The sequence below is a fragment of the Ranitomeya variabilis genome, chromosome 2, assembly GCF_051348905.1.
Source record: "Ranitomeya variabilis isolate aRanVar5 chromosome 2, aRanVar5.hap1, whole genome shotgun sequence".
Taxonomy (NCBI): Eukaryota; Metazoa; Chordata; class Amphibia; order Anura; family Dendrobatidae; genus Ranitomeya; species Ranitomeya variabilis.
Window position 1 is genome coordinate 819,847,129 of NC_135233.1, and position 13,730 is coordinate 819,860,858.

A 13,730-nucleotide genomic window follows, 5' to 3' on the forward strand; every position below is an offset into this window, starting at 1 on the left:
ACTTTAGCAGAATACCATGAAGCACAACATATCCCCAAGGACTTCCGGTCTCATTAACCCCTTTTACAACATTTGGTGTAAAAGTACGCCCATGCCGGATTCCTCCTGTTTGGTGCGGGTTCTTGCTCTGAGCCTGCACCTTTCTGGCACATGACAGCTGATGTGTACAGCTGATATGTGCCCACAACAGCCGCAGGTGGAATCACAGCCACAACTGTTAACTAGTTAAACACCGCTGTCAATCTCTGACAGCGGCATTTATCTTGTGCTTACCGGAAGCACGTTGCTAATCCCACCCATCAGTGAAACCATCACATTACCCATCACCGATGGGTTGGCATGACAACCAGTGGTCTGCAGCAGACCTCTATTGTTGTCATTGACAGATTGCTATGAGCCGTGGTCTACACTCATAGCAAGTGAGCATTTCTGCTACACACAGGCGATCTGATCATCACCTGTGTGTAGCAGAAGTGTTCAAAGCATTGCAGCTTCTAGTCTCCCATGGAGACTATTGAAGATGCAAAAAGTAAAAAAAAGTTTTTATAAATAAAAAAATATAAAAGTTCAAATCACCCCCCTTTCATGTCATTCAAAATAAAATAATAAAAAATATCAAATATTCACATATCTGGTATCGCTGTGTTCAGAATTGCCCAACCTATCAATATAAAAAAAGAATTCACCCAATCGCTAAATGGCATAACTAGAAAAAAATTCAACACACCAGAATTACTTGTTTTAGGTCACCACTACATTGCAATAAAATGCAATAACAGGTGATCAAAAGATTGAATATACACCAAAATGGTATCAATAAAAACATCAGCTTGACACGCAAAAAATAAGCCCTCACTCAGCCCTAGATCACGAAAAATTGAGACTCTACAGGTATCGGAAAATGGCGCCATTTTTTATTTTTGTTTTAACACATTTTGGATTTTTTTTCACTTAAAATATTTTTTCACTTAAATAAAAAAGAACTTAGGCATGTTTGATGTCTGACCTGGAGAATCATAATGGCAGGTCAGTTTTAGCATTTAGTGAACATGGCAAAAAAAATAAAATAAAATAAAAAACAACTCTTGAATTATACTTTTTTTTTTGCAATTTCACCGCACTTGCATTTTTTTTTCCCATTTTCCAGGACACGTCATGTTAAAACCAATTATGTCATTCAAAAGTACAACTTGTCCTGCAAAAAGCAAGCTCTCCCATGGCCATATTGACCACAAAATAAAAAAGATATGGCTCTGGGAAGGAGAGCAAAAATGGAAATTCAAAAACTGAAATACACCTTGTCGTTAAGGGGATAAGATCAACTTTATTGTATTGAATTATTGTATGATTTACAGAGATCCTTGATAAAGGTCCTAGGCCAAAATGTTGGAAAAAATTATCTGCATTTTCACATGGTCGGTGAATTCATGTATAAATAGTCAAACATATATCTACTGTCTCATCTTCTGTGCCAAAAGTTGCCTACTATGACTTTTATGTAATAACATTTATTTCATCTCATTTGTTAAAGGGTCAAAAAGGAATGAATGGTTCCCCCGGTAATGAAGGAATTAAGGTATATAATATGCAGAGTACATATTAACAAATGCTTAGCCGCATTTTCTGTTTGGAATACGCAAGAAATTTTAGTGGGGTGTGACAGCAATCTAATTGGTGCCCCTATTCTTTTGTAATTTGTATGCAGAGCCTAAGCAAATATCTAATATTTTGTCAACATTTGTTTGATCCAATTCTAAATGGGATTCATATTAAAGTGTTAAACTTTGAAATATATTACACATACTATATATTTATATATATTAGATTCAAATATTCATTTTTTGCTAAAAATAAATGGCTGAACTTGTATACAGTCACTTATCTATTGCATCTGTTATAACAGTTATAATCAATGTGCTTATCACTGTCATGCAGATTGGCACACCTTTAATTAGACACACTTCTCACAAAAAGTTAGGGATATTTGACTTTTGAGAGAAATTTCAGGATGAACCTAAAATTCACTCTATTCTTTTCAGGTGTACTTAAAGTGACTCTCTAAAATTTTGAATTTTGCACAACTTGCTGTTCTCCAACAAGGTGCTTGATGTCAAAATTCACAATAGGTGTTTGATCCATAAATCGGCCAATACATTTCCTGGTTCAATTAGAAATGGAATTGCTCCTCCTCATAATGCTGTTCAAATTTTTACATCATGAGACAAAGATGACGCCTAACAATTGATCGACAGTACTTCGCCATTGTGGGGCTTCAAGCAGGATGTTCTCAGACGGAAGTGGCCACTGAGTTTAGAGTGTCACAGAGTGTCATCAGCAGAGTGCAACAGACATATACAGAGAGACTGTAAGAGGCACAGAAAGCCAGAGAAGTGGACGTCCTTTGGCCACATCTCACACTGATGATCGCTTCATTGTGAACAATGTCCTTCGTTCCCAGATGATGAATGCCACACAACTCCAGGCACATTTAAGGGAGGTGAGAGGAACCTAAATTTAATGTCAGACCATTCAAAACTGTTCACTTCAGCATGTTCTGCATGCTACGAGACCTGCAAGGGTGCACCACCAGGCCCTGGCGTCATTGTTTTGCATCTATGCTGGATGAGGGGCCAGTGGACCTCAGTGCTATTCACTGATGAAAGTTGATTAACGCTGAGCAGAAATGATGACCACCAGTGATGTTGGAGACTTCAAGTAGAGCACTATGCATTAGACACTGTGGTCACCAGATGAGTCTTTGGTGGTAGTGGTGATACAGTGTGGGCAGGTGTGTTTTGTCAATACAAAACTGTTCTACACATTGGGACAAGCCCCTACTACTTGAATAACATTATTATTCTAGTCATTGTGCCTCTGCATGAAAACACATGCCTAAATTCACCTTCATGAATGACAATGCTCCATCTCATCGAGGTCGCGTCATTAGGGAATGGCTGCTGGAGTAGCATGCACTTTCTTCAGACCGGAATCCCACAGAAAATCTATTGGATGAACTGAGTCGCTGTGTAGAGACTCATAACTCTACCCCAGAACCTCAGTGACCTGATGGCCGCCCTTCAAGAAGAGTGGGATTCCATGTCTTAACAGACAATAACTCGACTTGTGAACAGAATCAGATGTTGTTGTCAAGCTGTAATTGATCCTCAAGGCCACATTACAAGTTACTGAGATATTGACATTTATTGTTGGGGTATATTCACCATTGTTGATGGCTTTTGTTTTAATAAATTGTTTGAGATGTGGAAATCACCATTGTATGCTTCTATTTAAATGCCCTAATTTCATGATAAAATGTCACTGTAGAGTGAACTTTTTAAGTTTTTCATAAATTTCGCCCACAAGCCAAATATCCCTAACTTTTTCTAAGTAGTGTGTGTTATACTTCACCTGAAAAATGAGGACTATTTGCTGTTCAGGACTCTGGACAGTTTGATGACATCCCACATGACTTTAATTTTGGCAATCAATGACTGCTTTTGTAATTAGTGAGAAATATTTTATGGCATTATTCAGATATCAGTGATTGTTCACATGAGTTTCATGAGTGTTTTGGATCAGACTTGCATCAATGTTTGGTCAGTGCGTGAGTTTCTACCATCGGTATTCCATCAGTGGTTTTCTTATATGAAAAAATAAATAAATAACTTACAAATCTTATCCTATGCATTACAATATTAATTACTGACGGTAAATGGATTGCACACTGATGACATTTGTGAGCTGTCTGTGATTTTCACTTTTCATCCATGACTCTGATCAAAAATGGATGCGAACAGCTCCATAGACTATAGTGTATATATATATTCTATCCGTGAAAACCATGGATAGAAGAGATGAGTGAAAACAGACTTCTGAAATAGGCCTAAGGCCGGCCTCACACTCAGCGTATAAAAATACGGTCCGTTTTTTACGGCCGTAATACGCAGAAAAGTCCCTAAAATAGTGGTCCGTATGTCATCCGTAGGCAGGGTGTGTCAGCGTATTTTGCGCATGGCATCCTCCGTATGTAATCCGTATGGCATCCGTACTGCAATATTTTCTCGCAGGCTTGCAAAACCGACATCTAATGGATTTATGTGCTCAAATGTTTGTTAAAAAATATATACAGTATATATATATATATATATGTCATTGAGACACATATATTTATATATTCTGTATTTATATTTAATTCAGCGCGATATCTGTGAAAAGCCGGTAATTCAATTGCCGGCTTTTCATTTCTCCTTCACAAACCCGACAGGATATGAGACATGGTTTACATACAGTAAACCATCTCATATCCCCATTTTTTTTTGCATATTCCACACTACTAATGTTAGTAGTGTGTATGTGCAAAATTTCGGCGCTGTAGCTATTAAATTTAAGGGTTAAATCGCGGAAAAAATTGGCGTGGGCTCCCGCGCAATTTTCTCCGCCAGAGTGGTAAAGCCAGTGACTGAGGGCAGATATTAATAGCCTGGAGAGGGTCCACGGTTATTGGCCCCCCCCTGGCTAAAAACATCTGCCCCCAGCCAGCCCAGAAAAGGCACATCTGGAAGATGCGCCTATTCTGGCACTTGGCCACACTGTGATGCGCCCTCTGCTGGATGTCTTCATATGACCTCGAGCCTGGGAACTTTTTCCCACGCTCGACGTCATATGAGGACATCCAGCAGAAGGCGCATCACCGCGACTGAAGGTAACTATAGGTCATTGACCTACATTACCTTCATTCCCCGGGGTTTACAGGCAGGAGCACAGCTGCATTATAGCAGAGCTCCTGCCTGTAAAATATTTTAACCCCTTCAGATGGATTTACATCGTGGGACGTTACAGATCTACGGAAGGTATGTATATTGTTGGTTTATTATTTTTAATTTGTTACAGAACGAGGGTCTTCAGGTGGATTGAGAGAGCAATAAAATATTACAACAACCTGTGTGTTTATTTCATTAAAATACTTTGCAATATTGTGTGTGTTTTTTTTTAACCATTTCATACAATTGGATTAATAATGGATAGGTGTCATAATTGACGCCTCTCCATTATTAATCTGGTTTAATGTCACCTTACAATAGCAAGGTGACATTAACCCTTCATTAACCCATATCCCACCGCTACACGGGAGTGGGAAGACAGTGGCCAAGTGCCAGAATAGGCGCATCTTCCAGATGTGCCTTTTCTGGTGTAGCTGGGGGCAGATGTTTTTAGCCAGGAGGGGGTAATAACCGTGGACCCTCTCCAGGCTATTAATATCTGCCCTCAGTCACTGGCTTTACCACTCTAGCGGAGAAAATTGCACGGGAGCCCACGCCAATTTTTTCCGCGATTTAACCCTTAAATTTAATAGCTACAGCGCCGAAATTTTGCACATACACACTACTAACATTAGTAGTGTGGAATATGCAAAAAAAAGGGGGATATGACAGGGTTTACTGTATGTAAACCATGTCTCATATCATGTCGGGTTTAGGCAGGAGAAATGAAAAGCCGGCAATCGGCTTTTCTGCTATATCGCGCTGAAGTAAATATAAATAAATATATATATATATATATATATATATATATACATATATATGTGTCTCAATTATATATATATATATATTTATATATATATATATATATATATATATATATATATATATATAAAAAAACGAAACCCGACTTTGCCAAAAGTCGGCGACTTTTGAAATTTGTCGATCTGTTTCGCTCAACCCTAATTTTGATGATTGGCAGCTGTCACACACTTCTCAGCATGCGTTTCAAAAACGCAAACGCAGGAAAAAACGCATGTAAATGCGTCAAAACGCCGCGTTTTTTTACCGCATGAGAAAACGCATGCGTCTAAAAAACGCAGCATTTGCACGCGTTTACATGCGTTTTTTCACCACCTGCGTTTGCGTTTTAAACGCAAATGTGAAACTAGCCTTAATTAGACAATAAGCACTTTTCATGTAAAAAAAAAAACTTCATTAAGCAATACATTTTGGCATTATTCTCCTCTTATCTTAATACATATTATTTGAAATGTTAAATTGTGTTGATGTTTTGATATTCTACTTTAATTTCTATTCCAGGGAGAGCCCGGAATTTCTGGTTCCAGGGGAGAGGTGTGTATACCTGTCATTAGATTAAAGTTGGATATGAATACTATTTTTCAGCAAAATACAGGTCCTTCTCAAAAAATTTGCATATAGTGTTAAATTTCATTATTTACCATAATGTAATGATTACAATTAAACTTTCATATATTATAGATTCATTATCCACCAACTGAAATTTGTCAGGTCTTTTATTGTTTTAATACTGATGATTTTGGCCTACAACTCCTGATAACCCAAAAAACCTGTCTCAATAAATTAGCATATCAAGAAAAGGTTCTCTAAACGACCTATTACCCTAATCTTCTGAATCAACTAATTAACTCTAAACACATGCAAAAGATACCTGAGGCTTTTAAAAACTCCCTGCCTGGTTCATTACTCAAAACCCCCATCATGGGTAAGACTAGCGACCTGACAGATGTCAAGAAGGCCATCATTGACACCCTCAAGCAAGAGGGTAAGACCCAGAAAGAAATTTCTCAACAAATAGGCTGTTCCCAGAGTGCTGTATCAAGGCACCTCAATGGTAATGGAAGGAAACAATGTGGCAGAAAACGCTGTACAACGAGAAGAGGTGACCGGATCCTGAGGAAGATTGTGGAGAAGGACCGATTCCAGACCTTGGGGAACCTGAGGAAGCAGTGGACTGAGTCTGGTGTGGAAACATCCAGAGCCACCGTGCACAGGCGTGTGCAGGAAATGGGCTACAGGTGCCGCATTCCCCAGGTAAAGCCACTTTTGAACCATAAACAGCGGCAAAAGCGCCTGACCTGGGCTACAGAGACGTACAGGAAGGTATGTTTGCAAGTGGAAATTTATTGACAGTGGTTGTGCAATCAAGCGACTGGTAAATTTAACGTTTCGGCCAATACATAGCCTTGGTCACAACGTCGCTAGTATGCAGAATAAAGTCTCCGTTCCAGGGTTAACCGGTGCTGGAAACGGGTCCTATCCATGCAGTTTCCATGGAAACCCAAGAGGTTAGGGCTGAAGGATCGCTCCTTGTAATCAATGTAGTGAATGGCTGTCGTAGTTGCGTGCCAGGAGCCTGTAGCACTATATGGTACAGGAAATGTGGTATGGAGTCCAAGATAAACAGTAACTTAAACGGTACTCCTAAGGTTGTGCTGCCCCTGCGTATGTTAGTCCACAGAATGGTATGTCGGTGAGCTGCTGAAATAGTGATGCCGCCCTCTGGGTAAAGCCTGACGACCTGCAGCAAAGTATGGGGATCCTGACACAGCCGTGTCTATGTAAAGATTGGTGCTGGCGTCCACGTTCCCAAGTGGGTCCGGTGCTGGCACAAATGTGCCTTAGGATGTGAATGGCGTGGTCCACGCCATTCACATCCTAAGGCACATTTGTGCCAGCACCGGACCCACTTGGGAACGTGGACGCCAGCACCAATCTTTACATAGACACGGCTGTGTCAGGATCCCCATACTTTGCTGCAGGTCGTCAGGCTTTACCCAGAGGGCGGCATCACTATTTCAGCAGCTCACCGACATACCATTCTGTGGACTAACATACGCAGGGGCAGCACAACCTTAGGAGTACCGTTTAAGTTACTGTTTATCTTGGACTCCATACCACATTTCCTGTACCATATAGTGCTACAGGCTCCTGGCACGCAACTACGACAGCCATTCACTACATTGATTACAAGGAGCGATCCTTCAGCCCTAACCTCTTGGGTTTCCATGGAAACTGCATGGATAGGACCCGTTTCCAGCACCGGTTAACCCTGGAACGGAGACTTTATTCTGCATACTAGCGACGTTGTGACCAAGGCTATGTATTGGCCGAAACGTTAAATTTACCAGTCGCTTGATTGCACAACCACTGTCAATAAATTTCCACTTGCAAACATACCTTCCTGTACGTGTGCAGTGATCCTTATATATTCAGTGACTTTGGAGCAAACAGTTCCCTTCACTAGCACCGTCATCCTCACCCCAGTTGAGTGCTAACCATTATAATTTTCTGGGCTACAGAGAAGCAGCACTGGACTGTTGCTAAGTGGTCCCAAGTACTTTTTTCTGATGAAAGCAAATTTTGCATGTCATTCGGAAATCAAGGTGCCAGAGTCTGGAGGAAGACTGGGGAGAAGGAAATGCCAAAATGCCTGAAGTCCAGTGTCAAGTACCCAGTCAGTGATGGTGTGGGGTGCCATGTCAGCTGCTGGTGTTGGTCCACTGTGTTTCATCAAGGGCAGGGTCAATGCAGCTAGCTATCAGGAGATTTTGGAGCACTTCATGCTTCCTGGCACCTGCTCACAGTGCCAAAACCACTGGTAAATGGTTTACTGACCATGGTATTACTGTGCTCAATTGGCCTGCCAACTCTCCTGACCTGAACCCCATAGAGAATCTGTGGGATATTGTGAAGAGAAAGTTGAGAGACGCAAGACCCAACACTCTGGATGAGCTTAAGGCCGCTATTGAAGCATCCTGGGCCTCCATAACATCTCAGCAGTGTCACAGGCTGATTGCCTCCATGCCACGCCGCATTGAAGTAGTCATTTCTGCCAAAGGATTCCCGACCAAGTATTGAGTGCATAACTGAACATTATTATTTGATGTTTTTTTTGTTTGTTATTAAAAAACACTTTTATTTGATTGGACGGTTGAAATATGCTAATTTATTGAGACAGGTTTTTTGGGTTATCAGGAGTTGTAGGCCAAAATCATCAGTATTAAAACAATAAAAGACCTGACAAATTTCAGTTGGTGGATAATGAATCTATAATATATGAAAGTTTAATTGTAATCATTACATTATGGTAAATAATGAAATTTAACACTATATGCTAATTTTTTGAGAAGGACCTGTACATAGACATGATCGGTTAGTTCCTATAGAAGAGCAGATCTGTCGAAATTTGAATTTGACAAATCACATGGATTTCACAGGGAAATTCAATTTGCAGCAAAATTAATCCCTGCAATTGACTGTTCTTCTCCAGGCCCCAGAGTAAAATAAAGGTAGGGCATAAAATACAAAAACAACCCCTCACCTCTCTGCTCCCCTGTGCCATTATTCTCCAACCTACCATCTGGTCCTCTGCATTTACTCTTTTTCCCTTCCCCCATTGTTCTCATTTTTTTTAACCTTAACCTGAAGTTGTGCTTGCAGCTTCACTAGGCCTTGGATGTCACTGCGCACTTGTTGAATTGTTACTTTGGTGACACACATCTTAGGGTACGTTCACACAGGACTTTTTTGCTGCGTATTTTTGCTGCTTTTTTATGCTAATTTTCAGCTGCTTTTTACAGTACCAGCAAAGCCTATGAGATTTTAGAAATCTCATGCACACACATTGGGTTTTTGTTTGATCAGTATTTTCTGCTTTGCTGCGTTTTTTGGACATAGGGCATGTCACTTCTTTCAGCATTTTTGCTGCGTTTTTGCAGCGTTTTTTCACCCATTGACTTGAATGGGTGATGGAATAAACGCAGCAAAAACGCATGTAGCATGTAGCATTATGTAGTTTTTTGTGCAGAAAAATCATGGCCAGCAGGAAGTGATCTCACAGCCAAGAGCATAGGGGTGTGGTTAGTGAGGTGTGAAGAGCCATTGTGAGCCATTGTGAGGTGTGAAGAGCCATTGTGAGGTGTCCTGATTGTGATCTATTGTGAGGGAGTTCCTGGTAGTGAGGTGTGAAGAGCCATTGTGAGCCATTGTGAGGTGTGAAGAGCCATTGTGAGGTGTCCTGATTGTGATCTATTGTGAGGGAGTTCCTGGTAGTGAGGTATGAAGAGCCATTGGGAGGTGTCCTGATTGTGATCTATTGTGAGTAGTGTTGAGCATTCCGATACCGCAAGTATAAGGTATCGGCCGATACTTGCGGGTATCGGAATTCCGATACCGAGATCCGATACTTTTGTGGTATCGGGAATCGGTATCGGGATTAATATCAATGTGTAAAATAAAGAATTAAAATAAAAAATAGGGATATACTCACCTCTCCGGCGGCTCCTGGACTTTACCGCCGTAACCGGGAGCCATTGTACCTAAGAATGCGCGCTTGCAGGGCCTTAGATGAGGTCACTGCCCTCTGATTGGTCCGTAGCGGTCGCGTGACCGCTACGCGACCAATCACAAAGCAGTGACGTCACCTAAGGTCTTTCAAGCGCTTGAAATACCTTAGAAGATGTCCGCAGCTTCTGATTGGTCGCGTAGCGGTCGCGTGACCGCTACGCGACCAATAACAAAGCAGTGACGTCTTCTAAGGTATTTCAAGCGCTTGAAAGACCTTAGGTGACGTCACTGCTTTGTGATTGGTCGCGTAGCGGTCACGCGACCGCTACGGACCAATCAGAGCGCAGTGACCTCATCTAAGGCCCTGCAAGCGCGCATTCTTAGGTACAACGGCTCCCGGTTACGGCGGTAAAGTCCAGGCTGCGTCGGAGGGTGAGTATATCACTATTTTTTATTTTCATTCTTTCTTTTACACATTGATATGGATCCCAGGGCCTGAAGGAGAGTTTCCTCTCCTTCAGACCCTGGGAACCATACAGGATACCGTCCGATACTTGGTGTCCCATTGACTTGTATTGGTATCGGGTATCGGTATCGGATTAGATCCGATACTTTGCCGGTATCGGCCGATACTTTCCGATACCGATACTTTCAAGTATCGGACGGTATCGCTCAACACTAAGGCCAGGCTCACACATGCGAGAAATACGGCCGAGTCTCGCATGGTAATACCCGGCATTGCTGCCGTCACTCAGGAGCGGAGCGTGCGGCTCCATGTATTGCTATGTGGCCGCACGCTCCGCTCCTGAGTGACTGCAGCAATGCCGGGTATTAACATGCGAGACTCGGCCATATTTCTCGCATGTGTGAGCCTGGCCTTATTGTGAGGGAGTTCCTGGTAGTGAGGTGTGAAGAGCCATTGTGAGCCATTGTGAGGTGTGAAGAGCCATTGTGAGGTGTCCTGATTGTGATCTATTGTGAGGGAGTTTCTGGTAGTGAGGTGTTAGCCATGTCTTGGTATAGGAGGATGAGCATTAATGTTTCCCAACTAATCATGGAGGTAATAGTTTTTTTAATTTGTGGTATATCTATCTATCCGATTGTTTGCAATGGTACACTTTGCGATGCTCATGTGCTGTTTTGTACATGTTCATGTGTTCTGCATGTGTATGTTTGTATCTTCCTTGTCATGAATGTTGGCTTCATTTCATCTTGCATTTGGTAATTACTTTTTTATTTATTTTTCCAAGGTGGAAGTAATGCCTGTAATTTGGGATGTAGCTTGCCCAAACTACAGTGATTGTCAAAAAAAGGCCGATGCATGGCATGTAATTCGCCGTAAATTGTTCCCCCGCTGGGATGAAGGCGATGCTAACCTCCACTGGGGTCACTCAACTTTATTATCATGCACAAATAGACAAAAAAAAACACACCAAAACCACACAAAAAACGCATCTATAAGCAGCTGAAAATTGGCATAAAAAACGCAGCAAAAATACGCAGCAAAAAAGTCCTGTGTGAACTTACCCAAAAAACGCACCAAATACGCACCAAAAAAAGCACCTAAATTAGCATAAAAACAGCAGCAAAAATACACAGCAAAAAAGTCCTGTGTGTACTTACCCTTAGTGTAGTGATGTCACGATGTCATTACACGCTTCGCCCAAGTGGCAGTTTGATGCATGTGCAGTGATGTCAGTTAAAGGCCTTTTTGAGCCAGAAGCCAGCTCTTAAATTGACGGAAAAAGAAAAGCGTATGTTCGACAAGGCAAGGTGAAAAGAATAGGTGCCAAAGACGGTACAGTGGGTTGCAGAGATCACGGGACAGGTGAGTGGTAGATCACGGGACAGGTGAGTGGTAAGATGAGTTTTATTTTTTTAACCATTTGTCTGGCCCTCTAGGGTGAATTTGAAAACAACTTATATTTTGGCGAATACAACTTTTTGTAAAATTTGAGTAGAATTCAATTCCACTTTACCTGAATACATTTTCTTATCTCTTCTAGTTACCCTTTGCTTTTTATAGTACATTGCTTTCACTTAATGTTAAATGCTGGTTCACCTTAAAATGAATGTAATAAAATTAGCTAAAGGAAACACATTAAACATAGCATCTGGTAAGGGTGTAATTCAGAAGGAGCTGTGCAGATTGAGGTATAGGTTTTTTGATAATTGTTCAGTACAGCCCTAAATAGTAATTTACATAATTGTAATCTCTGTATACATGCTTAAGGCTCATTTGGACAAACCAAAAGATGGTAAATTAGCATTCTTTGAAACTCTTGTTCACTGAAGATTGGCCACCAATCATCCAGTGAACAAAACCAAAAACTCAATCTTCTGGTGGTTGGATCGTTCATGTTGGCATTAACATCAAAGTTTTCAGCAGTATATCACCCTGCATAAACAAAAGATGCAAACACATTTTCAACATGGTAGATACCATACGAAAAAAATGAAGTGAGAAGGAAAATACTAGTAAAAACAATACATTTATTGGTGAAACTTGTTCTAAAAAGAATATAACACAATAAACAAAGTATAAGTTTAGACAAAAAGGGGGGGACGGAAACCTCCAAATACCAGGGGAGGCTTACCACTGCACTATGCCAAGAAAAGGATCAAAGAGCTAAGATGGTAGCTGTCTCATCAGGCTCATGTCATTTGGCACAATAGTGTGCCGCGCACAAAACAACATACAGAATTGCAGTATACAGTGGGGCAAAAAAGTATTTAGTCAGTCAGCAATAGTGCAAGTTCCACCACTTAAAAAGATGAGAGGCGTCTGTAATTTACATCATAGGTAGACCTCAACTATGGGAGACAAACTGAGAAAAAAAAATCCAGAAAATCACATTTTCTGTTTTTTTATCATTTTATTTGCATATTATGGTGGAAAATAAGTATTTGGTCAGAAACAAAATTTCATCTCAATACTTTGTAATATATCCTTTGTTGGCAATGACAGAGGTCAAACGTTTTCTGTAAGTCTTCACAAGGTTGCCACACGCTGTTGTTGGTATGTTGGCCCATTCCTCCATGCAGATCTCCTCTAGAGCAGTGATGTTTTTGGCTTTTCGCTTGGCAACACGGACTTTCAACTCCCTCCAAAGGTTTTCTATAGGGTTGAGATCTGGAGACTGGCTAGGCCACTCCAGGACCTTGAAATGCTTCTTACGAAGCCACTCCTTCGTTGCCCTGGCGGTGTGCTTTGGATCATTGTCATGTTGAAAGACACAGCCACGTTTCATCTTCAATGCCCTTGCTGATGGAAGGAGGTTTGTACTCAAAATCTCATGATACATGGCCCCATTCATTCTTTCATGTACCCGGATCAGTCGTCCTGGCCCCTTTGCAGAGAAACAGCCCCAAAGCATGATGTTTCCACCACCATGCTTTACAGTAGGAATGGTGTTGGATGGATGCAACTCAGTATTCTTTTGCCTCCAAACACGACAATTTGTGTTTCTACCAAACAGTTCCAGTTTGGTTTCATCAGACCATAGGACATTCTCCCAAAACTCCTCTGGATCATCCAAATGCTCTCTAGCAAACTTCAGACGGGCCCGGACATGTACTGGCTTAAGCAGTGGGACACGTCTGGCACTGCAGGATCTGAGTCCATGGTGGCGTAGTGTGTTA

General features: G+C 41.3%; 1 protein-coding gene across 1 annotated transcript in view; it reads left to right on the forward strand.

Moving 5' to 3' along the window:
• Nucleotides 1–13,730, forward strand: part of COL21A1 (collagen type XXI alpha 1 chain) — a 614,795-nt gene that overhangs the window by 564,720 nt on the left and 36,345 nt on the right. The window contains exons 23-24 of the mRNA XM_077290009.1: nt 1,532–1,576; nt 6,081–6,113. Of these exons, the coding sequence (XP_077146124.1) occupies nt 1,532–1,576; nt 6,081–6,113 (78 nt within the window). The remainder of the gene's footprint in view (nt 1–1,531; nt 1,577–6,080; nt 6,114–13,730) is intronic.